General features: G+C 42.7%; 2 protein-coding genes across 4 annotated transcripts; one reads left to right on the top strand and one right to left on the bottom strand.

Moving 5' to 3' along the window:
* The first annotated feature begins 624 nt into the window (after nt 1-624).
* si:dkey-33c9.6 (active breakpoint cluster region-related protein) lies at nt 625-27978 on the top strand. Of its 3 annotated transcripts, none has more exons than XM_064328887.1 (24): nt 625-643; nt 12767-12904; nt 13376-13521; nt 13774-13892; nt 14408-14512; nt 16707-16916; nt 18200-18307; nt 18524-18578; nt 18667-18719; nt 19262-19399; nt 19730-19851; nt 20087-20243; nt 20362-20487; nt 20762-20837; nt 21253-21348; nt 21703-21777; nt 22098-22195; nt 24084-24188; nt 25463-25629; nt 26023-26162; nt 26441-26575; nt 26712-26817; nt 27080-27221; nt 27498-27978. In XM_064328887.1, the coding sequence occupies exons 3-24, from the start codon at nt 13470-13472 to the stop codon at nt 27591-27593; spliced, it is 2481 nt and encodes an 826-aa protein (XP_064184957.1). In that variant the 5' UTR covers nt 625-643; nt 12767-12904; nt 13376-13469; the 3' UTR covers nt 27594-27978. The 3 variants fall into 3 exon arrangements, with proteins under 3 accessions (XP_064184957.1, XP_064184956.1, XP_064184955.1); XM_064328886.1 differs by lacking the exon at nt 625-643 and adding an exon at nt 12166-12321; XM_064328885.1 differs by lacking the exon at nt 625-643 and having other exon boundaries at nt 12202-12904.
* Nucleotides 3156-7013, bottom strand: zgc:194312 (uncharacterized protein LOC794943 homolog). The gene is made up of 2 exons (XM_064328903.1): nt 5738-7013; nt 3156-3949 (listed from the first exon to the last, which is right to left on the bottom strand). Exons 1-2 carry the CDS (start codon nt 6646-6648, stop codon nt 3889-3891), a joined length of 972 nt encoding a protein of 323 aa, XP_064184973.1. The 5' UTR covers nt 6649-7013; the 3' UTR covers nt 3156-3888.

Below are 27978 nucleotides of genomic sequence, written 5' to 3'. Positions count from 1 at the left end.
GAGGTAGAAATGGAAAACGTAATTGCAATTGAGGTACTTATAGTCTGCTAATGCACAATATGGTCTGGAATTAAGTTGGACCACAGCTTTGCAAACTGGGAAGAAATCCAACAGGACTTTGTGTAATGGCTCATTGGGGAGGAAGGGTTGCAATCAGCAGAGGATTCCCTGCCTCTTCGCCCAATGCGCATTCCCCTGGTCGCTAAGGCACCTGCCAGCTCCCTGTGCCAGCCTCGCGGTGATCCAAACGGTAGCTTCACAGCTCAACTGGTGCATTACGGAATGAAGAGGGGTGGCTGGTAGAGCCCTTGTCATAGGGTGTACATGCTAGTCTGCCCTCCAAACTCACACATCAGTAGTCCGCTAGGGTGGAATATAGCAATGATTAAAATGTTATGACTAGCATTCGGGCCAGCGGAGAACCAGATTAGTCTTAGCCACGCCTACCGGTGGCGAGAACACGCACCTGGGTTGTTTTAACTAATCAGTCCAGGTGCTTAAAGGTGTTGTTCTCCACGGTACCGGGCCGAGACCAAGAGCACACAAGGAGAGACTGAGTTCTTTTTGGGAGTTTTTGTTAGTTGGGGTGCAATAGACTGAGAAAGAACCAGGCAACTGAAAAATTAGCCAGCTGAGGCCAGTGGTGAGCTGAAAAGCTGTCGCTGGGTTTTACTGTCTTGTATTTGTTATTTTAGTTAGTTGTTTTAGTTTGTTTTTGCTCAGAACCCATGAGGGGAAAGGGTGCTAATTTGATTTTTTTTTTGTTGGTGTGGGTGCTCTCTCTCTCTTTCAATGCGACAAATGACGATGCATGCCTGGAACTGCCGCATCTCCCTCCCAGGAGAGGCACACTTTTTTTGGTTAATTTATGGTAATTCTCTGTTTACAGTACTCTGGTTAGAAACTTGACCAACAGTAGTACGTTGACAAGAACAACAAACTGTACTGGCATCTGGCTTTGCACAAGTCATCTGATAACAGGTTAGATTAAATTCCGCCATGCACATGAAATTCTTTTTCTGGACTTTTTCTGAATTTATTTGCCGCTAATATGCAGGTTTGTATCCTCTGTCTGTGTGTGTTGCAGGTATGAGGTCTTTCAGAAGCCTATTAGTTTTTTTACACCTTTGAATGAGTAACCAATATCTTGTTTTCATAAAGCTATAAAGAACTGCCTTTCAATGATTCCTTTTACTTGTGATACCTGTTTCTGCTTTGGTTTCCTCCATTAGCAAAAACTCAAGAGTCAGTTCCTGGAAATGCAGTATGTAGATATCTGCATGCTGAGAAGTTAATCCTTCTCTGTGATTGGCTTAGCTTGTCTTTTGCTGCTGAGTCTGCAGGAAGGCAAGAAGGGTTGTGGTTTGGAGGAGCCAGGCTTAGAATTTCCCTAATCTGAAATATAAAGAAATGCATTGAAGTAGCTGATTGCTTCTCATGCTTCCAGTGATTAATTATGTATATAATAAAACTCCATTTTCCAGTAAGATTTCATTCAACTTTCTAATGAAAGTGCATTGATCAACTTTGTAAAATGGGATATTATGTGTGAGACAAAGCAGTCTTGTTTGGTCCAGATAACAAATAGGTGTCGTTTACATACTTAAACTACCAACCAGTGACAGACCATAGTTCTGCTCCACTGTGCCCTCAGACCCACATATCCAAACTCCACTCCCCTCACCCTCCTGTAATGCTGTCCATAATGCTGTCTATCTTTCCTGAGGTGAAGCAGGTATATGTGCTTCGCTCTCATGTTGGATAAAAACAACTACGCAACCCAAGGATGTAATATTTGGGGATATAGGTTTACGTGTTTCGGAACACATTCACGCTTACGAACTTTGTAGATTTGATAGTTTTTCTTTTTTGGGGGGGACCTGGAGGTCTTATTGGCTTAGTAGGTTGACAGATAAATAGTTGTTTTTCTTGCTGTATCGTGGCAGTCAATTATTAATAATCTCATAATTGGCAATGGTGGGCTTTGAAACGCATAAATCCAGGTATTTGCATTATTATCCCGGATAAGTATGGGGTTCCAGGACGCTTTTATGTACCCACTTATTTAGATTGTCTGATCTCTTTTGGATCTAGAACCAGCAGTTTGGGCATTCTCACAACTCCTCTGGTCAGTCACAATTGAACTGCAAGTCTGTATGACAAGTTTTCTATTTCAGTCGATTTTTTGCAGAACAAGGCAGACCACACTTCTGTCTTTCTGTTGCACTTCCATAACTTTGGTGAAGAGATGATAGCCAGTCATTTTCGTTCACCACACAGAATTTTGTCTGTAAAGACGAACTAAACAAGATTCATTCGTGCTGTCGCTTTTCCCCAGCATACAGCTGCAGCAAAAAGCGTCCTGTCACTCCGTTTGGAATTCATGTGGTCATACTGAAGGTCTATTGCAAATCAGTCATTTCTGAGCACACTTCAATTGGAGTTATCTGCCATATGTAATGTTGGCCTTTTACGCAGCACATGCCTGTGGAGCACAGAAGGTGTAATAACACAGAGGGGAAAAATCTTATTTGAAACCTGATCCATTTTAACAATTTTTTAAAAAAATAAACAGATTCTAGATCAAAATAGTAAGGAATTGCACATGTACCTTAATAACTACACACAACATATCTGCAGCTGTTCAACGGAATAGCAAATTCTGTGATTGCTACACAGATGTCCCCGTACCAAATAGTATAATGTGGACTAAAAGGATATAAAAATTGTCACTGAATGTAACATCTTATTTGTAATGTGAGAAAACTGAGAATCACTATGCCCTGTTCCTGTGCATTCTAATCATATCCTTTTAATCCACTAAACCTCTCAACTGTAAACCAAACTTCATTTAAGTATTCAGCAGATCCTCATATACAGATAAACGTGCCCTTTTTTAAACAATTAAATTAGACTGCTGACTATTTATTGAAGCAATTTAGGTTAAGTACCCTGCTCAATGGTACAACAGCAGTACCACAGCTGGCAATCAAACCCACAACCTTAAAAGTGCAAGCTCACTTCCCTCACTACACTGCCACTCTGTAAAAAAATGTTTTGCAGCACCAGAACACATTTGCAGTCCACACCCTTCAGTCTACGGACACAAGGATCTTGGATCTAGACAGGGAACAAGGACAAGCTGGATGACTACAGTGGATTGAAACTGAGTTTGGTTTTAATATCCAATAATACTGTGAAAACATTAATGAGGCAGTAAACCTTGCAGTAACATGTCCATTATTAATTAAAATACAGGTCTTCTTGAAATTTTAACATTAAAATGACAGCACATTACTGCCTTTGACTGATTCATTATAAATGTAAATTATCAATAAATACACTTTGCTTTATGATTCAACTTAGCTTATATCGCTCACAGCAGCCAGAACTGGCTTTGGTAATATCATTTCTGGTTTTCCACTATGAGATTTGTACACACACGCTTATCAAAGCTTGCACCTTGTTACCCACTAATAAGTGCCTGCAATGATCCAGACAGGAATAGGACCATTTGTCATAAGGTTAATAAGAGTGGTCTGGGACAGACTTCGTCCTTTATGTAGGATTTCCCCCTTTGAGACACACTGAGCAGAGACTGGACTGCACAGAGAGTGACCAGGGTCGACTAAAATCCTCTGTGTTCCTTGGCTGTGTAGAGTAGTGCTAAGAAGTTGATCCTATAACCAGAATCCTGCAGGTTTGAAGACCACCAGTGTTTGTGTACTTGATATTTACTCTTTCTTCAGTAAAACTCCAGCTGTATCCATAGGTAATGAGCCTCAGGATATGGATGTGGCTTTCCACCATCTTCTATGCCCTTGCATGCTGAGGAGTAGGCTGAGAATATTCCGGCTGTATTCCTACTAGGGGTCTTCTCTAGCCCACTCACACAGACGTCTTTGAGAGCTCTGTTAACATGAGCCTTTGGGAAGTCATTGTTCGCTCCCTGAAACAAGAAGCAGAAATTCAGGGTTCATACACTTTTTCACCAATGATTTTCAATGACTTTTCCATGACTTCTCCACAACCTTTAACTGAATTTCCATGACCAAAACAAATGACTTTATCTCAGCGGGACGATTTAAAATTATTTATTGTAACACTAAGTAAACTTAGGTCTGCATCTGAAACATATGGTGCCTCTCTAAAACAAATAAACACCAGACAGACACACTTAGATACATTCTCTCATATTTTAATTCGAATAGTTTAACATTTTTGTCAATGTCTCAAACAGGGCTCGAAATTGCGACCATTTTGGTCGCATATGCTCCCGAAATTTAATCTGTGTGACCTCGAAATATAATTGGGAGCATTTGTGCGAGTGAAAATAATTGTTCTGGTGCGACCTTTTTTTCTTTTCTTTTTCCAGTCGAACGTCTCTTTCTCTGTACATTCGCTAGTTAGTACACTCAATATGTGCCTTGTGAGCTGACGGTGACCCTTCTAACCAATCGTGAGCTAGACATTCTTACCTTTAATGCTGATTTTAAATTGGTTAATATTAGCCTTCAATCACTCCCTTTCGCATCACTCCACTGTCACGCGACAGAGAGCTAACGCGGTAACTAATGTTACCTGAAGACAAAAGTTTATGTTCAATTTATTAGTGTTATCGAAAGCTGAAAAGTTGAAGCGAACGATTACGGCATTTTTTTTTTAAACATTAACGTAGTGTTTTGTGTAGCGACCCAGTTGAAACAGCTAATTTCTCCGATGCAGTTTACTGGCGATTGATTTAATTAGCGGTATTAATGTGACGAGAAGTGTCGTTTGAATGCATAACACGCAATTCCTTGAAGAGTCGACACATTTTAGGCCTGACAGTTTAACGGTTACTTGTAAACCGTACTGTTATATTGTCGTTTATCAATAAAAAATCTATTGCATATCTTGCTGGTGCTCCTTACATTTTGGTGGGTGCTCCTAACTTTTTGAAGTTGGGAGCACCAGTGCTACCAAGTAAAAAAGTTAATTTCGAGCCCTGATATATTATTAAAGCTGCACTTCCCTGGCATATTGTCGGCACAGTAGGGCCTACGTTTACTAACTGCTACATTAGCAGAAGCGTGCCTGTTGGACGTGCCTGTAAACAGACTGAGCCAGGCCGAATTAACTTCTCTCACCACCAAAATACCGCGAAGGTTACGTGCCAATTTACGTTTTATTACTATACATACTATGTTTATGATTGGATTAATTAGTAATTATATTTGATGCAACTTTAGCTATATTTCCATAACTTTTCCAGGGCCTGGAAATTGCATTTTAAATTTCAATGACTTTTCCAGGTTTTTCATGACCGTACGAACCCTGGAAATGAGTGTCAAATTCATTTTCCCAGTACTATACAGGAGACCTAATATGGTCTATATTATACTAGACCCATTCCTACTTTCAAGGTATACAGATTATGTGCAAGAAACAAAAGATGTTTGGCTAACTATTTGTAGTTTGTTTACTACTTGTCTTACTCTTACGAAATTAGAATAACAAGTAACGTCGCTCTGGATAAGAGCGTCTGCCAAATGCCTGTAATGTAATGTAATGTAATTATTCATGATTTGTCTTATAATCTAATGTTACACAAAGATGATTTAGTTATCATTGTGTCGTCATGTTCAAGTACCACGAAAAGCAAGTATGTGCTACTTTGAGCCTTTGAGCTCTACAGTTTATGGATGACTTTGTACGGCGTGGGTAGTTGCTTTGAAGGTTTCTCTTTGAGCCTTACCGTGTCTGTGGATGCAAGCGGGGTTGCGTGGCTTGTACTGTCCACTCCAGGACCCTTTTCAAGTGGCAGGACAGGCAGGGGAAGCGATGGTACAGTTGCTCCAGAAGCTCCTCTTTACGCAATCCGTAGATGATGGGAGCAATGCACTGAGCAAGGCTGAAGAATGCAAAGTTTATCACTGCAAACAGCTCTTTGGGGTCACGGTGGAGATAGCCCTGCTTCTGAAGAAGGTGCAGCACGAAGTTCACAAAGTTGGGGAGGATGTATACAGCGAGCTGGGCGCCATGCAGTGCTATAGTCCTGCAGCCGACGCGGTTGCGACGAGTCAGCACGCCAAGACGCCTGCCCTCGTGTAAGATTTTTCCATAGCTGAACAGGATGAGTGTGGCGCACACGGATATCAAAATTATTTTGTGGAGCTCGCCTTTTTTCAAGTTTTCTCGGTTGCACTGCCCTCTGAACGCCGGTTTCGACAACAGACTCAGTGGGGTAATTAGAGCCAAACCCCACGTAAGCATTCCAATGAGCCAGGGCCAGTGCGCACAACACAAGGAGCTGTATTTGAGCGGGAAGCAGATGGCAAAGTAGCGGTCAAGAGCCATGGCAGTAAGGGTGAGGAGAATATTTGAGGCACTGGTTATTAAAATGGTTATTATCACCTGGCAAACGGCATCAGGGGTTCTAGCATTCACGTGTATCTGCAGGTAGAAGGCGCAGCCGACCCCAAAGTAAACAAGGGCGGAAAACAATAAGTGGAATACCAGAACAAAGCGTGCTTGGGTGCGAAGCCGTTCCTCCCGTAAAATAGTCCAGTTTATCACAAGGTTGAAGAAAGCCAAAATTATGAAGGACACGGTGGAAGCACACACACGTATAGAAGTGTAGTCATACCCCGTCCCGTTAATCGACATCGTTGCCAGTAATGTTGCTTTTCCAGTTATTAATATCCGTTTCACATTTAATAATACTCTTCTGTGGTGCGACAAATGAGCGGTGAAACCTCACTGAAGAGATGCTAAATTTCAAGGCGCCGTTTGCCTCCTACTTACATCCTCTTCAGACGGGAACATTTGTTGTGTTGTTTACGGTCCTTCAGCAATTGACCTAATTGTTTACTTTTTTGATATCTGCACTCATCCAGCAGCCTATCTTCCTAGTGTGTCTTCATTTTTCATGTTTCCCCTTGCGCACGAGTCCATCCGCGTGTTTCTTGTAGCCAAACAACCAGCAAGTGGCAATATCTCTCTCTCTCTCCCTCCCCCCCCTCTCTCTCGCTCTCTGTGTTGTATGTCACGTCGTTATTTTGCTTTGCCGTTTCAGTTTAGTCTGCCCGCCCTTTTCAAAAACTATTTATGGATTCTATATTAATGCCTGTAGATCATAGACACAAAACACATGTATGCTTCATTGGAAAAACATAAAGTTTTACTTCGATTTGTTAAGTTTTCTCTATTGAAATATTTTTAGGTTCATTCAAATAAACCAAATAATTTCCAATTGAGAAACCCTGAAAATACATGTGTAACAAATTGAAATAAAAATTTTAAGTTTATTCAATGAAACATTTTTTTTTCAATGTATAGTGTTAACACACTGTTCCAATCAGTGAAAGGACGCATTTAGGGTTGTTTTACTTGATACCAGACGGACCGCATTTGGCTCACCGCATCCTCATCAAGCAGCAACTTATATCTGGTTGTTTCCCATCCAAGTACTGTATTAACCAAGTAGCTACTGCCAAGCTTGGCTTCAGCCAAGAGAAGTATATAGAACGGTATACAGCTGGATATATTTAGAAACAACATCAAATTGAGATTTACTTCTGCAAATATTAAAATACTAATATTCATTGGGAATATTGTAGTTTGATGTTCTTGTTTTTTTTTGTGTTGTCGATCGGAAACAGTTTTAGAAGGATATCTTGCATTTATATAACACCTTTCCGAATGCTCAAAGTGCTTTACAGTGATGATGGGGAACTCACCTCACCCACCACCAATGTGTAGCACCCACCTGGGTGATGCACGGCAGCCATTTTGCGCCAGGAAGCTCACCACACATTAGCGAAGGTGGAGAGAGAGCTACATTTTTTAGCCAATTAAATCTAGGGATGATTTCTGGTGGCAAGTTTGCGAGAGCCATATCTGGGATTTGGCCAGGACACCGGGGAACCCCCCTACTCTCAGCGATAAGTGTCATGGGATTTCCAATGACCACAGTGAGTCAGGATCTCGGATTAACGTCTCATAGGCATCTCCTACAGCACAGTGTCCCCGTCATAGCCCTGGGGCATTAGGGTTTATGTGACCAGAGGGAAGATTGCCCTCTGCTGGCCCACCAACACCACTTCCAGCAGCAACTCAGTATTCCCAGGTGGTCTCCCATCCAAGTACTAACCAAGCCCACATTTGCTTTGCTTCAGCCATTCGGCAGGATCAGAGTGCATGGAGGTATGGCTGCTGGCATATGCATTTTATGTATATGCATTTTATATTTATAGTGATTCGTTTTCTGCGTTCATTAGAATAAAAAATACGTCAGAATTTTAACTGGTGCTAATCACAGAAAACGCGTGCAAGAAATATCTAGAATACAGGGTTCAACCGCCCTCTTGTGGTACTATATGTACAGGGGCTGTTTGATGGCTCATATGACGGCACTAGTGTGCTTGTATGCGTATGCCCCCTTCCGAATTGATTGCACAGCTGGTGAATATAATTGGACATTCCAAATTGAAAAAGGGGAAAAAACATTTTGTGTTTTCACTTTGATGGTGGAAGTGACTTCAGCAAATGTGTGCAGTTTACTGGTTGCAGCCTTCTGCACTTCTTCTTTTCTTTTTCTCTTCTTCTTCTTCTATTACTTCCCATTATTATTATTATCAGCCTGAAAATTGTATCGCAGCTGCATGTCATCTAATCAGAAAAGCGCTTCAAAAATACAACCTAAACTGAGAACAGTTTAGAACAGTGGTTTAAAAAAGGAGCCCAGTCTTTGTGTCTTCCGCGCTTAATCACTAAATATTTTGGTGTATTAAAAAAACTAGCCTATTGCCTATACCGCTAACGTTAGCAAGCTATTATTAATTTGCTGACCAACTAGCCCTACCTGTGTGGAATCATTGGACTCTATACTTACTGTAGTGAGGTGATGATTATCATATGAAAATATACATTTATTCATATTTATATATGTGTAATAATTGTAAACTGCAGGTCTACACGTAATATAAAATAACGCGTTTCTCATTTATCAGACTAATCGTCTTGACTCCTCGTAAGTTCTTTCTTACGTAATTGTCATTTCGACATTTGTACTGACGTGACACTTTCCACAGCATTGAGTAGTCTTACTTCCTGTTGTAAAACAATGTTGTTTCTTGATTCAATGCGATTTTAAATCACAAATGTCTCTATTCCAGTAAATGAGAGTAGGCACATCTCCAGAAAACAACAGGTCCGTGGCGGACTCAAGCTGTTTGAAGGGCAGGGGCGAAAAAATAAAAAGGGCACTTACTGCACGACATGGGGCCCCACCAGCGCGCAAAAAGCTATGATGCATCATAGGGGGGCGGGTCGACTCCGCCAGTGCAACAGGTGATATCATGTGACAGCTCTTATTCTGGGAAGTTTATTTGTTTGTTTGTTTTTATTGCAGTAGAAATCCCGGAAATAAAATTATTTGGGTTAGGCATTATATCCTGCTAAATGTAAATAGGCTATATCAAAGTACAGCAAAGTTATGTAGGCTATTAGTCATGTAGTGCTAACAATGTATTCTGACAAAAGAGATCATTGGTCAGCAGGGGTGGACAGTAACGAAGTACATTTACTTGAGTACAGTAGCTACTTAAGTCTATTTTTCGAGTAGGCCTATCTGTACTTTACTTGAGTATTTATTTTTTTGGAAACTTACTCCACTACATTTGAAAGACAAATATTGTACTTTTGACTCCACTACATTTCTATGAAGGTTGTCGTTACTCGTTACTTTCAAGCATAGCTTTGAAGTCAACAGTTGAATATTTTTTTATTTTGTAAGATGCGATTGGCCACACGCTGTGTTCCTCACAACAGCCTACTCCTAATACGCTGTCGGTCAAGTTTAAAGTGCTTGCTTTTTGCACCAGTGGTTGAACAGTTCAATTTGAACTTAGCGGCGGTAATTATGGCAACGCCAGAAGATAAGGACGATTCTGCGCCGCCAGAGCACCCATGGCCATATCTCAAGTACATGTTTGAGATTTGTGAAATTCAAAAATATTCATATTGTTTTAAATGTTTGCTCTGCTTACCGCGCATGAACTACATCGCTGCATTCAAAAACTCGCCGTCCAACCTGAAAAAGCATGTCGAGGTATGTAAACGTTAGCTAACAGTAGCCCGTTTGCTAATTATGAAGTTGTCTGAGCTTGTAGTGGTTGCAGTTTTTATGCTAGGATTGGTCAGATGAAATTTTATGGAATTTGAGCGATGGGTCATCCAACTGTTTCACATTTCAGGCAATGCTATCTATCATCAGGGGTTAAATTGGGGGTGGACGCAGGTGGACGGCGTCCACCCACCTTTGGTAAATAAATAAATAATTTTGACCGGCAGTTTTACAAATAACTATGACAATCCAGTCCATTTAGGCTCCAGTCCATGTGTTCCCTCTAGCCAGTTACTCGCTCAACCAATCAAAACTCCGAAGAAAAAAAAACTCAGGAGGAACAGTCGTTTATATAGACGGTACAGAAAGAAAAATATCGTTGCTTGTCTTGATTGATTGGAAGCGGACGCCGTAGGTAGTTTCATTAACATGTAATTTCATCTATGTAAAATTTTAAAGAGAGGTGAATAAACAGCCCCCACGAACGCCGGCCATTGTTAACGGCAACTTTGATTGCTTAAGCAAAATCAGCAGGTTGCTGGTCAGCAGCTAAGCTAGGATTGAATATTTCCCACATACATAACGTTTTATTCTGGTGAGCTGAAAATTGGTGGCAAAACTTTCCTTTAAACTAATCATTGATCTCAACTGGTTTTCATTAGTAATTTTCCTTTATAATCAAGTGTGCCAACGATCGGATTAATCAAATGACAAGTAGCCTAACACACAGCGTCTTCATACCGTGTTAGGGGGAATGAATCATAAATCCAATTTATCCGTTAAAAAGTTTTAATCAAGTAGTCTGCACTTAACAAATAAGATACACCAGTCTTTTATCTACCATGTTAGCTCTCAGAATGACCAGCAAAAACAAAACCTGCACTTCAATTGTGTTTACAATCTAGCCTACGCATTGCAGATATTTGCCATGAATACGAGTGCGGAGAAAGAAGTGTATCCGCAAATAATGTTGATTAAAAATGTGCACAATTTCGTACTGCAAATGAAAATAAATGTAGAGTGTACGGCCTAGGCTACTTGCTAAAACTACCTATTTGGGGAGAGCTGGCTATATATGATAGTATTGAGTAGCTTTTTGTGGATTAATTGTATTGATACTGAAGGAAAATCGGGAAGATTCCGCCACTGCTTAGCGATTAAAACGGATTTTTCTAAATCGCATTTATCATTTAATCTTTCTAACACAATGCGAAGAAGCTGTGTCCCTTTCCATTTGATTAGTCAGTTTGAGATCAATGATTAGTTTAAAGGAAAGTTTTGCGCCTCACCAGTTTAAGAAAGATGGATAAAGGAGGAAAAAGTGAGGACAAGAGGAGGATGACCGATTATTTTCGTGGGTAAAAAAAATTCTCAGCATTAATGACACTCAATAAACTTGAAATATATTATGTAAAAGCTTGCATCAATAGTATACATTCTTTTTAAGACATTGTTTTCCTTAATTACAATTATGTGCACAATACATTAAAGATACAACTATTTTGAGCTGAGACATTCACTGGTTTGTACCTTTTTTCACCCACCTCCCACCGGATCTCAGGGTCCACCCACCTCCCAAATCCCAATTTAACCCCTGTCTATCATGTGTTGCTATCTAATTACAGTAAAAATGCATCTGTAAATGAGCTTCTGCAAATGCATCGTAGAAACAATACAACAGTGCGTTGGCATTAAAAATAAAATGTACTTTTGAATAAGTATTGATATTGATAAGTATTTTTAAAAGCAAGTACTCCAGTACTTTAACTCAAGTAAAATTTTGACTGAACAACTTTCACTTGTAGTGGAGTAATATTTGACCAGGGGTATCTATACTTTGACTCAAGTAATGGAGTTGTGTACTTTGTCCACCATTGTTGGCCAGTTGATACAATGGATCGATGGAATCACGTCCTGATTGAGTCAAAGTAAGCAGTTTGTAAAAAAAATAATTTAAAAAAACCCACGAAGGATATAGATTTACTGAGGAAGAACATACGTGCAATGTATTTCCTGTTCTGTGTGAATTATAGTAGTGTGGTCGTTAAACCCGTATGTGGCGCTCGCTGTCAAAATGTAACATTGTGTGCTAGGCGGGTAACGCATTGTTCTGCGGTCTGTTCTTGCAGCAGTCTACTTCTAGCGAAAACATTAGCAGATCCGCATTTCGACATTAGGGCTATTCACTAAATACCGGAGTACAGTACTGCAGTGTATGTTCCTATAATGTAAAATATCAGTGTAGCCTACTGTGTTTTTATCACTGTCTCTCTAAAGAAGCACCCCTGCATAAATTAGGCTATTTTTTTTTGTTTCCGAAACAGGAAGTTTTCAACGGTTGTCCGCATGTCCTAATTATTTTTTCACACGCTAGACCGAAATGGAAATTCTTCAGACAGCCGATCTGTTTAGAGCTGAAGGACGAAACAACGTAGTGTCATCCAAATATTGTGGAAAGTAGATGCCTGTACATGTATTTGATATATTTTCAGAGTTAATTGAAAAGTAAATTATTAATTTCCATTTCGTGGGTCGACAAGACTGAACGTTTTTAAATCGATATTGCGAGATAGTCATTACAAGTGAGGTAAAATTGATCTGGAATTTACTGGACTTCTACCAACCAACATCTCTGAAGAATATGTATCTGCAATACAGGTCACGCCTGGAGCACTTACAAGAATCTCTTTCGCTGCCGTAAGACCGGACTCTGGCTGGGGACCTCAATAGCGTTGCCGCACTGTCACACAGATAAGACGCGGCACTACTTCAAAGATTCCTGGCATTAGTATTCCGGTGAGACAAAACGCCATCAATCTGACAACAGTCTTTGTGTATATGTTTGCGCTACTATTTTAAAATTATATATCACAACTACGGAACAAGGGTATGAAACCGTTTATTATATGGCTTTGTGAACTAATCCACGTCAACCACTTTATTAATGGAAAACATGTTTGACATTTTAACAGTTGGCGTGTGTCCTGAATGGATGCTAAAATCACATGCAAATGAAACATGCTTGCAATATATCCTAATAATTCGTACATACTCATGTATCCTCTTTGATTGACTGTAATTCTACAGAAATATCATTCCTAAAAGGAGAAATGAATGTAAGACTGCAGGCTTATATGTTCTTCCGCTGTTGTTTGCTGAGAGGACAGAGAGCAATTTTTTAAAGCTGATTAAAGATATCAGATGAAAACTCTTCTTTTAAAAAGCTTGCTGAGTTGATTTAACTAATTGCCTTTGTATGCCACACAGAGCTGATTCAAAAAGTTTCCTGAGGAACATCTAAAATTCCAGTACTTAGAGCTGAACGCGTCCTTTGACCTCTCGTGGACCTTTCCTTAGAGTGATGGATGTTTATGAGGAGGCAGTGGGCTACCTGCAGACATGTGGTATCACTGGTAAGCAAATTACAAATTTGGCAGGTTGCAGAACAGTCTGAAGAATTTTAGTTAATTCTGGGCATGTATATGTGCCTTCGTGCATATATGTGTGTGTGTTGGTGGCTGAGGTGCGACTGAATATGATTAATTGTACTTGGAGTTTGTCTAACCGTACGTTCTCTGTCCCACTGCTGCGTGAATGGGGCAAAAAAAGGCAGATCAGAGTTCTAAGTGTAATTGTGCTTCTGTGCTCCTCTGTTTGTGATTCAGTGAGTGCAGAGAGCGAGCTGGGGCCTGATCTGTTGGATGACGTGTTTGAAGTGGTGACTGAAGTGGGCTTTGCTCCTAGCCCCCTCCACGCTGATAGCATTGACTTCCCTGACACACCTGTGAGTTATCAACTGATACAGTGCATATATACCAGTGAGCTGCCAGCACTGATTAATTTGCTTAATGATGGGTTACCTGACTGATTGAACTGCCCATCAATGGGTTGCCATGCCAATATAGCTGCACAATAGTAGGTTGCCAATGATTAACCGGACTCATAAAGCTTGTTGTAGTCTGAACAAAGCTAAGCTACCTGCCAGTGTGTTACCACAATGGTAAATGGTAAATGGACTGCATTTATATAGCGCTTTTATACAATTGATGCCTCTCATTCACCAGAGCAGTTAGGGGTTCGATGTCTTGCTCAGGGACATTTCAACACGCCCAGGGCGGGGATCGAACCAGCAACCCTCCGACCGCCAGACAACCGCTGTTACCTCCTGAGCTATGTCGCCCCCAATAATATACCGATCACTCAGTGTGATGGAGATGATGACTGGTATATTATTGCATGGATATGAAAGCCTTTTGGAAAGCTGTTTCAGTAATTTGACTGGCCATGCTCCTGTTTCAGACATACTGCATCCCTGAGATGATGTTGGAGAGGAGGCTGGTGGTCCTTACAAGTATCCTGACCAGTGAAGAGCTGTATCTGAGTGAGCTGGAGACACTGCTGACGGTAGGGAGAGGATATCCATACTAGTACACCTACACACCCACACACACACACACGCATACACATGCATGCGCACACACATACACATACACACACACAAACACACACACGCATGCGTGCAGACATATACACACAGGCACAGCCACATGCACACACACACACACACACACTCGCACACATGCACACACAAACACACAGGCAAACACACACACGCACACACATACAGGACATGCACAAGTATACACATACATATATATCCACTGATAAGAGCACATAGGCCTCTGGGTCTGTATTATTAGGCATATCAGGAATAGTCAGGCAACATTTGTTAGCCTTTGCTCTTCTCATTTTGTCTTTTAAAAAAAATGCATATATTTACTTCCACAAATAAATTAGTATGAATGGTTTTTGCAACAATTTACAACACACACGTATATGTACCAACACACAGTCAAATAATGTTTTCATGAAGATGTTTGGAAGAGCTTTGGCTATTATAGGATAGTTCTGGGTTAAAAAAAAAAAATATTTCAGTGTGTGCTTTCAATTAGCCAAGATGGATTTTATGTGATATTTTAGATATTTACACAAGTTTCTGATGACTAGCAGGCTTTATTATGGGAGGTATAGGGGCACTCCAAGACAGCTTGCACAGTGATGTTGTGCTTTTATAGGCTATACTTAAACGTTAAAAACGTTAATTTAAACGGTAATTTAATTGCATTTTTTCTAAATCGTTAACATAAATATCAGTTTTATGTAGTGCTTACCTTGAGTGCAGAGGAAATGGTCCTAACTGAAATTAAGATAAATATTTTGAAGAATAATTGGCTAAAACATACACTGAAACATAAAACATATTGGACAATACTGTAGTCCATAAGTAGATTGTTATATTTGTAAAATAAAATGTGTGTGTGTTGGTGGCCCCTCCCCACATCTGTCAATATGCTGCAAATTAATAACTAACACCTTTAGAAGAGAAACTTACACGTTCAGTCGTAAACTCATTCCACAAAAACACGACTACTGATAAGCTCACATGTACATGCAACAACAGATCCTGCAACAAAGCCAACCCTTGAAAAGGTGTTGCGAATGACATATGAGAGCTAATATAGAACTAAGAACAAACTGAAAGTGCTCATTAGAGCCCTTGTTCAAGACTGCTATGCAGTCCCTCTCATAGTGGTGGATATGTCGTTCTGGATCTGAGTTGTGTCCATCAGAAATGTCATCTACAAATACATATTTTTCAGTCATACAATAATTGTGTAATTGATCATTCACAAGAAGGTGTGGGAGCTCTGAAATTTTGGGGCTGTTGCAGCGCCGATAGGACTTGAATTTGAAGCCATGCCACATATGATGGCCGTACAGTATAGAGCATAAAAGAACCCCTTCTGCCATCATCATGTCTCCATAAGTACATTACAGTGTCTGCATAGGGTTTCAGCATGTATCAGGTTACGCATTGTGAACCATGTCCTTACTTTTAACTCAGTTTCTAAACAATTAAATGATGAAGTCTGAATTTTTTACCTTTGTTGCTTGATTTAAAAAAACAATTAACGGCACATTCTGATATTCATATCACCTCCAAATGTCTTTGTTCCTACTTCCCCACTTTAAACCTTATAAGGTCTAATGCCTGCGATTCACTTCCCCATCTGAGCATGCTCATGCAGCAAACAGATTCAAAATGAGAGTGAGAATGTTGAGAAATGGAGAAATAAGAACGTAATCCTCTTAAGTCTTTTCCTAATGCTTTCTTGTCTGACGTGTGGGTCAGAACATGATTTCACCACCGCTGTTCTAGACAAGGAAAAGTAATGTTGCCACAGAGGGCTCAGATATTAATTCAAGCTCTGAGTAAGAGTAAGGTTTCTTGAATGCTTTGGTGCTCAATGGCCTGGTGCTTCTGAAAATAAATTAGAGAAGTACTGGGTGGTTTTGCCTGTGGGCGTGTCATCTCTCATGCAGAGAGAATAGCGAACCTGGCTCTGTGTGTGCATCTGTGTGTGCTCTCTGTGCTCCGTTTATGAGTGTTTTTATGTGTGCACATTTCAACACGTGTTTGTGCAAGCGCCTGCATGTGTGTCTGTCCACAGCAAGTTTTCTTGTCTTCCTGTCTCTGCTCAGCCAACTTATTCTCCCTGTGTTTCTTCAACCCTTCCTCCACCTCTTCTCTTTCCAGCCCATGAAGGCTCTGAAGGCGTCAGCTGGCACATCCCAGCCGGTCCTGTCTGCCCAGCAGGTGCGGACAGTGTTCTTCCAGGTGCCGGAACTACGTGACCTGCATACGGAGTTCTACACCGGGCTGAAGGCCAGACTGGAGCCGGCGCCGGGACAGGAGCCACAGGGGGGCGCACAGCCATCCCCTGTGGGGGACCTGTTCCTGAGAATGGTGGGTTCCTGCCGCCACCAAGCAGAGGCACGCTGTCACTCACAGGACACCCACTCGTTGACCGGTCACTTTACACTGACTGCCCGGCCAGTGCAGGGACCTTTCGATGAATTGCCTTCACCTACACAGATTTCCCATGTGGTCTGTGTTAGCTTTAGACCGCGCTGTTTTGAGTGAGCTCAGTTATTGTTTCATCAGCAAACATAATGCAGGATGCCGAAGATCATCAGTGTTGCAGACCACAAACCTCTTGTTAGCAATGAACTGATAACAGAAAAGGGGCTGTTTTCAACTGTCTGTGAACTTTTGTGTCATGGACAACAGCTCTTGCTGGCAGGGCTGCCGGGTGAAATTCCTGGGCCCGGGACAAAATTATATAATTGTATTATTCCTGGGACAATAATATTTACCACAAGTTCACAGACCATTGGGGTCTGACAATGATCTGGAAATGGTCTGTGAAGGGCCTGGGACAGCGATCTTGGTTGTTCCCCCCTGATGGCGGCTCTGCTCGCGGGTAAACTGTGCTGACATTACTGGCTGTCATAGACCGTACTGTGTCTGGAACACTACAGAGGGAAACTTCCACATCATGGGTGTGATGAGCTGATGACCACCAACAGTTAGTCATGAAACATTACAGAGCGAGCAAAATGAAAGGGTGCACATCACTTTGGTTACTGGCTTCCTGTCTTTTGATAGAATCCTAATAGTGCGGACTTCTCTTTTTTTAATCCTGAACTTAATTAACCCAGTTATTTTCTGCTCTTCAAGTAAAACATTTCCTGAATTAGGATATTCTGTAAATGGAGCATTTTGGATTCAATAGTTGATTCATTTTGGATACTTACAGTGCAGTGAGCTGGGCAATTCATAGGTTTCCATAGTGGTTGTCGTAATCAGCAGAGCTACCCTCTCACACCCGTTTCTGCTCTCACTTAACCACAGAGAAATGTGTGTATGTGTGTGATCATTGAGAGATATGTCTGCACACTTTTTTACCAGTATGTGCACATGTTGGAACAGCTACTCTTATGACATTCTCTTCTGCAAATATTTTCTTTTAATCGTGTGAGAAAAACATGATGCATATTGCAAGCGAGTTAGCATCAGGAGAGAATTAACACATAGAAATGACTCTTTTTTTAAAACTGTACATGGGTTTCCCTGTAGCCAAACACTGTTCTTTGTCCAAATAAATGTTAGTTGGTGGTGGGTACATTTAGTCAACTCAAGAGCCTGCTTTTGTCTGATTGGCTGTGATGTGGTCATGTGATAACCAGGTCAGTCAGTTGGGAGTGTACCGTGGCTTCATTGATAACTACGAGAGCGCCGTGGAGATTGTGAGGAAGTGTACCCAGTCAGACCAGCGCTTCAGGACATTGGCACAGGTAAGACAAAGGTGCAATGCTGCTCACCAGCTTCTCCCGAATGTTCACTTACCCTCATGTACAAGAGTGTCTCGCAGGTGTCCTCAAACACACCAATAAAGAATTGGACGCAATTTATTTTTTGATTCTGTAGGATGATCTGCATGGTCTCCTATGTTCTGCCTTTCTCTCTCTCTCACTCGCTTTGACTCATTTTTCTTTGCCCTCTTTCTGAAGAGTATGATGTCTTGTAAAGGGTCGGACAACAGCAAGACAACATACACGTTTGAAGGTGAGAGAAACCTGGTGTTTGTCTTTCAGTTACAGTAGTATCTATTCTCACTAGCCGTAAGACGCATGTATTCTTTCTCCTCCCCTAGCTCTCCTGTATAAGCCTTTGGATCGTGTGACAAAGACCACCCTGGTGTTACACGTAAGATCCTCTTCTGTCAGAAAGAGACCCATTCTCAAGTTACTACTTCGCTCTATGATTTTCTCACTTGCTAATTGATAACACACTCTGTTATCCTGTGAAAAACTCCCTCACACCATCAGTTAATTGACTACTTTATTCATAAACTAATTTGCTCATTCACTGACAAGGGCCATATTCTGACAGGATTAGTTTTACTGACGGATGTCCTGGAATTATTACCTATTGCTCCTGTAGTTTTAGTCCTGTCAGAATCTGTCATGTCAGTCATTTTTACTTGTTGGCAAAGTAAATTTTCTAGATGGAATTACTTACTGTTTTTGGGGGGAAAGTAGGTAACCGAGGTCCTCTAGTAATACTCGCCTTGTGTGAACAGACATCTCAGTAATTAGCTGCAAAATGTGCCGGACATTTTGATATCTAACATTTGGGATACGGTCAGTGGGGTTACTGTGGATTTTTTTATCCCATCAGAATGCTAATCCATTCATTCATAGAGTATTTTGATTTCACATTAAGACTGTATTGTTTCTCTCCCACAGGACCTGCTGAAGCACACCCCCCAGGACCACCAGGACCACGCCTTGCTCCAGGAGGCTCTGCGCATCTCCAGCAGCTTCCTGTCAGGAGTCAACGAGGAGTCCCAGTGCAAGAGGGCTGTCACACTCAGCACAGGCATGGTGAGCCTAGATACAGGCACATACACACGGGCGTGCACTCATGCGCGCACACACACTCACACGCACACACACACTTACACACACACGCACACACACACACACATGCCCTTGACTGGTTTGCATGTACCCATACATAAAGGACATAGATTCACTCACAAACACAAGCACGGAGTAGCTCACATATTAATACACATGTATACACCATCGTACACACAGAAACACGCAAAGCATCTCTTCCCCTCCCTGCCCTAAAGCAGCCATTTGTGTGTGACCGTACGGCTCTTTGGCTCAAAGTGCCAGCCTGACGTCCAGGTTGTCCTTTGTATGCAGAGACGGCAGCTGATACGGGATGGGTTCGTGGTGGATATGTGCGAGGGGGGCCGGAGCATACGACATCTCTTCCTGTACACAGACCTGCTGCTGTGTGTGAAGCTGAAGGGCGGCTCAGCTGGGTGAGTGACTCCTCCCACTCTTACCTCGGGTCACTGAAATCCTAGGCCCAGATTCCCCACACCTAAAACCAGTGCGATGCTAACAGCAGCATTCTCTTATGAAAGTTTAAAACAACAGGGCTCTTATGAAACTAAAAACTATTATGAACTATTACTTATGAATAGGTTTTATATTTGTCATGTCAGTTGGTATATTATGGCTACTGTATACTCATGTTTATGTGTCTCCACACAGGAAGCAGGCTAATTACAGGTTCTGCTGGTACCTGCCGCTGGCGGGACTGCGAGTGCACTGGGGTTCAGAGCAGGAGCTGTCCACAGACTTACAGTTCCGGGTCAGCACCATGAGGGGCAAAATGTTCCAGCTGAGACAGGAGCTCAAAGAGCAGGGGGTGAGAATGTGTGTGTGTGTGTGTGTGTGTGTGTGTAGCAGTCACACAATTTTGGTGGTGACGCCATTACAGGAGTTGTTTGGGGTCATGTGTGCTTGTCTCTCTCGGGGTGTGACAGAGAGGCAGTAAAGCGGCGTGGTCTCGTACCCTGGATCGCAGCCGCAGGAAGCTGCAGCAGGCTGAACTATGGCTGTTGACTCACTCGCCCGTCCTCCCCCTGGAGCTGCACAGCCCGAACGGCAAGGTGAGCCCCTGAACAGGTGCCAAGCCGAGAGCATGACACATTCACTGACACAGTCCCCCCGGTGGCTGTGCTGGTCCCACAACATGGAGCCATCACTTCAATCTGCTCAAGACTCACACTGATTTAGAGTGAGCTCGCTGACCCAACTCCTACACTGACTAAACAAAAGAGCGGACGTCCACAGGAAGTTTGAACGTTTGATGACAAGTGCTTCGGTGAGTCACCGAGTGGTTGTAATGTGGCCTGTGGGCGGCCTTCTGTCTGTGTTCTGCAGAGCCACACTCTTGTGTTTTCTTTGCTGTATGAGCTGGAGGAGTGGAGAGAGGCCATTGAAAAACTGAAAGGAGAGAGTGAGTACTGATGAACATCCCAGTGAACATTTTTGTGGTGAAAAGACAGTGAAAAGTCGATGAAACGCCACCTAGGCATATGAAAACCCAGCTACTTTTGGTTGAAAAGTGAAAGTTGTCTTGCTAACTAGGAAGTAGCCAGGGTATAACCGTGTAAGACCCGCGCTATATTGGGGTTAACCTAGTTCCTCATGGCCACAGGCAGCAGAAACACCCGACTGCGGTTTTGTAACATCTACTGCATTTGTTAAGGTCTAAGAGCTTAATAATGTCATGGAAACCTGCATGTTCTCATGTCATTATTATGGTATGTACTGTGTGTCTCTAATGTTCATGTCCTATGATATTACTTTTGTTTGTGGACATGAATAAAAGTATTAAAATGTGTGTGTGTGTGTGTGTGCGTGTGTGTCAGACATAGAAACTGTTCCACCCGACTTGCTGACCCTTACCAGCTCCTGTGCCAAACTAAGAATGACCCAGAATCCACATCTTCAAAGCTTAGTTCCTGGTGAGACCCCTCCCCCCCCCCTCTCGGGGTTGTCAGTATTTTTACATTTCATTTGAAGTTACATCTGGTACAGACTGCCCTGTACTGGAGGGCTTGTAGTTTTGCTCATATTCATTAATAGGATTATGTATATATTTGAATTATTTCTACTGACTGAATGTATTGATAATGGTTTGGTTTGTGTGTGCATAATTTAAGTACAATTCTACCACACAGTAGCAGCTATCTATAGCCATGAACAACAAATCTAGTTCATGCAGTAAAGCTATGGCTAAGTCCCAACTGTATCACAATTATTGAGTAACTACAGTATGTTCAATCTGAAACACTTCCACTTCCTTTTCTATCTCCCAGCCCGTGAGGACAAATCTCTGTGTGGGACCCTTAGTGTTGCTGTTCACTCAGCTTGTGGACTTCAGCAACCTGCAAGTGAGTTCATGCATCTCACGCCTTTGCCATCACACCATCTCACAGTCACACACTCTATTTTAGTCTCATGCTCAGAGCAGTCTCCACTCTACCATCTCTCCCACACACTTTAACATGCTGCCATAAGGTTCACATCTAAACTACAGACCGTCTCCACCACAGACCCCTCAACACTGCTCTCTCCATCACAGACCCTCTCAACACTGACCTCTCCATCACAGAACCCATCCACCAGGCAGCCACAGGCACTTCCTTTACACGTGACCTCAGAACTGTCTCCTGTGTCCCATGTCTGTCTGCCTGTCCCATGTGTCCCCCAGGTCTGTATATATGCCTGGAAGTGGACGGATACAGGTTTTACGACAACAGGGCCCAGTCTCACCCCTCTCTCTGCAGCCTGACACCACAGTGGGATGAGGTGAGGCTTCTGGTGCTCTGTCACAATGCACTGCTCTGACCTGTTGCACTCACACTCCTCTCTCCTATCCTACCAGGTCAATTCGCTTCTTTGTGTCACTGTTTATGTGTGAGTCCACGTCCTCCTTTACATATGAGTACATGTATTTGTGTGTAAAAAAAGTGATGCATGTGTGTATACAGCGCAGTTTGCATGTGTTTGTGCCTGTGTCTGTGTGACTATGTGCATGCAGGTCCTCAGTGTGTTTGTGCCTGTGCCTGTGTCTGTGTGACTATGTGCATGCAAGTCCTCAGTGTGTTTGTGCCTGTGTCTGTGACTATGTGCATGCAGATCCTCAGTGTGTTTGTGTCTGTGTCTGTGTAACTATGTGCATGTAAGTCCTCAGTGTGTTTGTGTCTGTGTATGTGTAACTATGTGCATGCAGGTCCTGAGTGTGTTTGTGCCTGTGCCTGTGTCTGTGTGACTATGTGCCTGCAGGTCCTCAGTGTGTTTGTGCCTGTGCCTGTGTCTGTGTGACTATGTGCATGCAGGTCCTCAGTGTGTTTGTGCCTGTGTCTGTGTATGTGTAACTATGTGCATGCAAGTCCTCAGTGTGTTTGTGCCTGTGTCTGTGTGACTATGTGCATGCAGGTCCTCAGTGTGTTTGTGCCTGTGCCTGTGCCTGTGTCTGTGTGACTATGTGCATGCAGGTCCTCAGTGTGTTTGTGCCTGTGTCTGTGTGACTATGTGCATACAGGTTCTCAGTGTGTTTGTGCCTGTGTCTGTGTCTGTGTGACTATGTGCATGCAGGTCCTCAGTGTGTTTGTGCCTGTGCCTGTGCCTGTGTCTGTGTGACTATGTGCATGCAGGTCCTCAGTGTGTTTGTGCCTGTGTCTGTGTGACTATGTGCATACAGGTTCTCAGTGTGTTTGTGCCTGTGTCTGTGTCTGTGTGACTATGTGCCTGCAGGTCCTCAGTGTGTTTGTGCCTGTGCCTGTGTCTGTGTGACTATGTGCATGCAGGTCCTCAGTGTGTTTGTGCCTGTGCCTGTGTCTGTGTGACTATGTGCATGCAGGTCCTCAGTGTGTTTGTGCCTGTGCCTGTGTCTGTGTGACTATGTGCATGCAGGTCCTCAGTGTGTTTGTGCCTGTGCCTGTGTCTGTGTGACTATGTGCATGCAGGTCCTCAGTGTGTTTGTGCCTGTGCCTGTGTCTGTGTGACTATGTGCATGCAGGTCCTCAGTGTGTTTGTGCCTGTGCCTGTGTCTGTGTGACTATGTGCATGCAAGTCCCCAGTGTGTTTGTGCCTGTGTCTGTGTGACTATGTGTATGCAGATCCTCAGTGTGTTTGTGTCTGTGTATGTGTAACTATGTGCATGCAAGTCCTCAGTGTGTTTGTGCCTGTGCCTGTGCCTGTGTCTGTGTGACTATGTGCATGCAGGTCCTCAGTGTGTTTGTGCCTGTGTATGTGTAACTATGTGCATGCAGGTCCTCAGTGTGTTTGTGCCTGTGCCTGTGTCTGTGTGACTATGTGCATGCAGGTCCTCAGTGTGTTTGTGCCTGTGTCTGTGTGACTATGTGCATGCAGGTTCTCAGTGTGTTTGTGCCTGTGTCTGTGTGACTATGTGCATACAGGTTCTCAGTGTGTTTGTGCCTGTGTCTGTGCCTGTGTGACTATGTGCATGCAGGTCCTCAGTGTGTTTGTGTCTGTGTGACTATGTGCATGCAGGTTCTCAGTGTGTTTGTGCCTGTGCCTGTGTCTGTGTGGCTATGTGTATGCAGGTCCTCAGTGTGTTTGTGCCTGTGTCTGTGGTGACTATGTGCATGCAGGTTCTCAGTGTGTTTGTGCCTGTGCCTGTGTCTGTGTGGCTATGTGTATGCAAGTCCTCAGTGTGTTTGTGTGTTTTCAGGAGTTCTCCTTGCAGGTGGATGAGGCGCAGTGTCTCAGGGTGCTGTGTGTAATGCAAGCGGAGTGTGGGAAGAGTGGGCAGATCCAGGGAAGAAGCTCCATACAGGTGCGACAAGAGAACTTTACTGTACTTCCATGCAGGTAGGATCAGTTGTTATGGATTGGCCTTTCCAACCTGCCTGATGTGACATGGAATAGTTCTCTGATCATATATTTAATGGCAATGATCAAAAAATAAAGCATGCTACAAATAAAAACAGTCTGAATGTATACCTGTTTTACAGAAAAGTGTTTACTCAGATCATCATTAATTGTAAACAAAATAGATCAAATCTTGAGCTGCAGTGTTGTGTTCCATAAACCTGGAACCAGAACAGATTTAAATTGATAGTTTAAGCTAATTTGTATTGCATACTATGAGATAATTTTATTCTGCTCTCTATAGATTACACAAATTGAAATTCTGCTTGAGATATATCAAGAATGTCACTGAGCAAAAATACCCATATTATTCAGAATCAGTCTATTCTTTATGCCAAGTAAGTGAACGTGTCCTTATGATCCAAAATTAATAAAATCTTATTGTGCTGGGCTTAAAGTGACACAGTTCTCTATTCTTACACATCTTTAAGGTATTCTGTCATGTTCACCAATGTGATGACAGTCTTTTGGCAGCTTTGATGCAGTTCTGCCTTTGTGTTAAAAACAAAACCCCCCACATACTACTCTTGTTGACCTCGTGGCATAAAATCCTGATAATCATCCTTAAAATTCTTCGTGATATTCCCATAGACATTTGTGCCATTTGTGACATATTTGCGTGTTTATTGTTGCCACCCACTCTGTCAAATTCTCTCCTATGAAACGCATGCGTCAGCTGCCATTTGTCTTCACTCAGCTGTCTCCCAGTTAGACTTTCGTCAGAGATAGACACTTGATGTGTAGCTTGCACAGACAGGCTGTGTGTTAGTTCGATTGACCAGAGGGGATGAGTACTGAGTGGGCTGCTGGCCATATTCGGAACTACCAAAGTCAAGATTTGACAACAGACTGTGGACCCCATCCACACTCTAGAATGTGTCCAGGCTACACTAATTGTCTCTACAGGATGAGTAACCCAGTATCCCTTTTTTCACTTTTACAGTTAATCTAATATTGAGTTTTATAGTAAAAGTCCAAACTTACCCTCCCTCAGAATTTCTCCCGTACCTCATATATCCTTGTACTCAATGCCACAGTCTTACTCTCAGTCAGTATTGCTGTAAAGCGAGTCCGGATTTGTGCGTTTTCTGATCTAAAAGCAACCCAAAAGTCTGAGAGAGATGAGACCACAGAGGAGTCTGGTGTGTTCCGATCCTTGTGTTTTTATGTGTGTCACAGTTGGATCCCTCCGTTATACTGAAGAAGTGGAAGAAGTACATAGTGTCTATGAACCAGATAGAGGTACATCTGTCCCTCAAGTATTCGCCTCACCCCCTGGAGCCCCCCAGCAGTGTCCCCGTCCAGCAACAGCCGGTCTTTAATATTCCAATTGGAGATTTAGCACAGTGAGTCTGCTTGCCAACACTGGACCTTCAGTACAAATGTAGCTTCTCACATAAGCTAGTTTGCTACAGGATCCAGTCTGACATTCTGAGATACATAAATGAAATATTTTGCATATGTTTACTTAAATATCTTACACAAATGCCTTACTATAGACTGTAGGAAGGATAAAGTGAAACAGTTCCCCTGATTACATTTGAAATGTCAGTTACAAACAAAAAAGCAGAACTGTGCGGTAATGGACCAATGGCGTGGAGTACAAAGGGGAAGAGGGTACTTGTGTAAACTGGTTGTGAGAGAGGGTGTGGGAGTTAAAGAAGGTTAATTTTAGACTCTGAGTGCAGAAAATCCTGTACGAGAGCGAACGCGTGTGTTCCTGCCTGTTGCTTTGTCAGGCAGGAGGGGGTGCTGGTACCCCACATTGTGCGCTCCTGTACGGAGGAGGTGGAGCACAGGGGCCTGGAGGAGGTGGGCATCTACAGGATCTCTGGAGCTACCAGCGACATCCAGGCTTTAAAGAGCACCTTCGACACCAGTGAGCTGCGTGTGTGTTTGTGTGTGTGTTTGTGTGTGCGTGTGTGTTTGTGTTTGTGTGCGTTTGTGTGTGTGTGTGTGTGTGTGTGGGTTTTTTTGTGTATGTGTGCGTGCATTTGTGTGTGTGTGTGTGTGTGTGTGTGTGCGCGTGCGCATGTGTGTGCATATTCACATTTGTGAATGAATGGTCTGCCTTACCAGCATTTTAATATCATCCATAGAAAATCAGAAATGCCTGAAGGTCTCTGCCTTTAGCTGGACAGCATGCTGTGCTTGCAGATTTGCGGGAGGCTGTGTCCCGGCTGCGGTGTGTGGATGTGCATGCTGTGTCTGGAGCACTCAAGCTGTATTTCCGGGACCTGCCAGAACCCCTTATCCCAAGAGAGCAGTTCCGGAGCCTGGCTGATGCCCTGAGTAATCACACACAGAGACTGTCTATAGCTGGACTCCACCTTGACTAGCTAAATCATCTTACATGTCAGTAGCGGTGCATTCATACAGCCAGGGTTTCTCTCACAGGTTTTGAAACTGTGTGCTACTGTGTTGACAGCTATCCCTGACATGAGCTCCAGGATGGAGTCAATGTGTAGCATACTTCAGTCCTGCCCTGTTGTCAACCGCAACACCTTCCTCTTCCTCCTGCACCACCTCAGACGGTCAGTTCCTTCCTCATTCTTCTCAAGTGTCTCAGCCGCTCAATAAACTCCTCTTCGTTATCCACGACCTGAAGTGGACAGAAATATCCTGTCAAATATCTGTCACACATTCAGCTTATACTGACCGTTACATCAAGTTGGACTGTTGGACCTAATGAACAGATTTCAGACCTGCCTTGGCCGAAATACTCAAAATTGTTCTGTCTCCTCCTTGTTTTTCTCTCTCTTCCCCTCCACCTGTTTGTTTGCCTTTAACTGTCAGGGTGGCTGAAAAAGAAGCGATCAACAAAATGTCTCTGATGAATTTGGCAACAGTGTTTGGCCCCAGCTTAGTTCGCCCCCCAGAGGCTGTTCTTGGGCAGTGCAGCCCACACGTTGACATCTCTCAGGAGGTTGTGGTCCAGGTGAGTCTGTGTGCCAATCCCACGTTTTTACAATGAAATGGCCCATTTTCTTCCTTTAATGCCCCGTTGAACATTACTGCTGGGCTTCTTTGCGTAATACACTGCCTAGGAGACCAAAAACCAGAAAACTAAGAGGTACTAACAAAAGGCCACCACAACAAGCTTGTTACTTCCCTAAAACAATTGCATTTCTTTGTTTCCCTGTCTGTGTGTATTATGTGTGTGTGTGTGTTTGTGTGTGTGCACATATGCATCATTGGCTGACTGTTTGTTCAGGTCCAAGTGGTGTATTTCTACCTTCAGTGCAACAATCTCCCAGCACCCATGACCACAGTGCCCCTGAACACAGAAGAGGAAGAGATCACTACATGAGGCTCTTTGCATCAGTCGAAACGTTTTGTAAAAACTTTGAATATATTTATTGTGTGTCCCCCTCAAAGAGACTTCTCCCGCTCTTACAGAAATGTCCAGAAAGCCTATTTAAGATCCTATAGTGAATTAATTTGATGTTGTGGTAATAAAGCTAATTGTTTAAGGTATTTAATATGTTAAATAACCCTTGTGAGGGCCATGTTTACTGTTAGTCCACATAGATTCAGGGGATTTAATTTAATAATTTAAAAAAAAAATGTCCCCAGGCAGACAATGGCTTCTTATAATATGTGTGTTTATGTGCATGAATATTTAATCATTAAAGCAATGCAGTGCTGTTGAAAGCATCAGTGAATAATCATGATTAAATATGCTTGTAAATTTC

The sequence above is a fragment of the Anguilla rostrata genome, chromosome 3, assembly GCF_018555375.3.
Source record: "Anguilla rostrata isolate EN2019 chromosome 3, ASM1855537v3, whole genome shotgun sequence".
Classification (NCBI taxonomy): domain Eukaryota; kingdom Metazoa; phylum Chordata; class Actinopteri; order Anguilliformes; family Anguillidae; genus Anguilla; species Anguilla rostrata.
The sequence above is the reverse complement of the archived record's forward strand: the minus strand, read 5'-3'. Positions and strand labels throughout refer to the sequence as shown.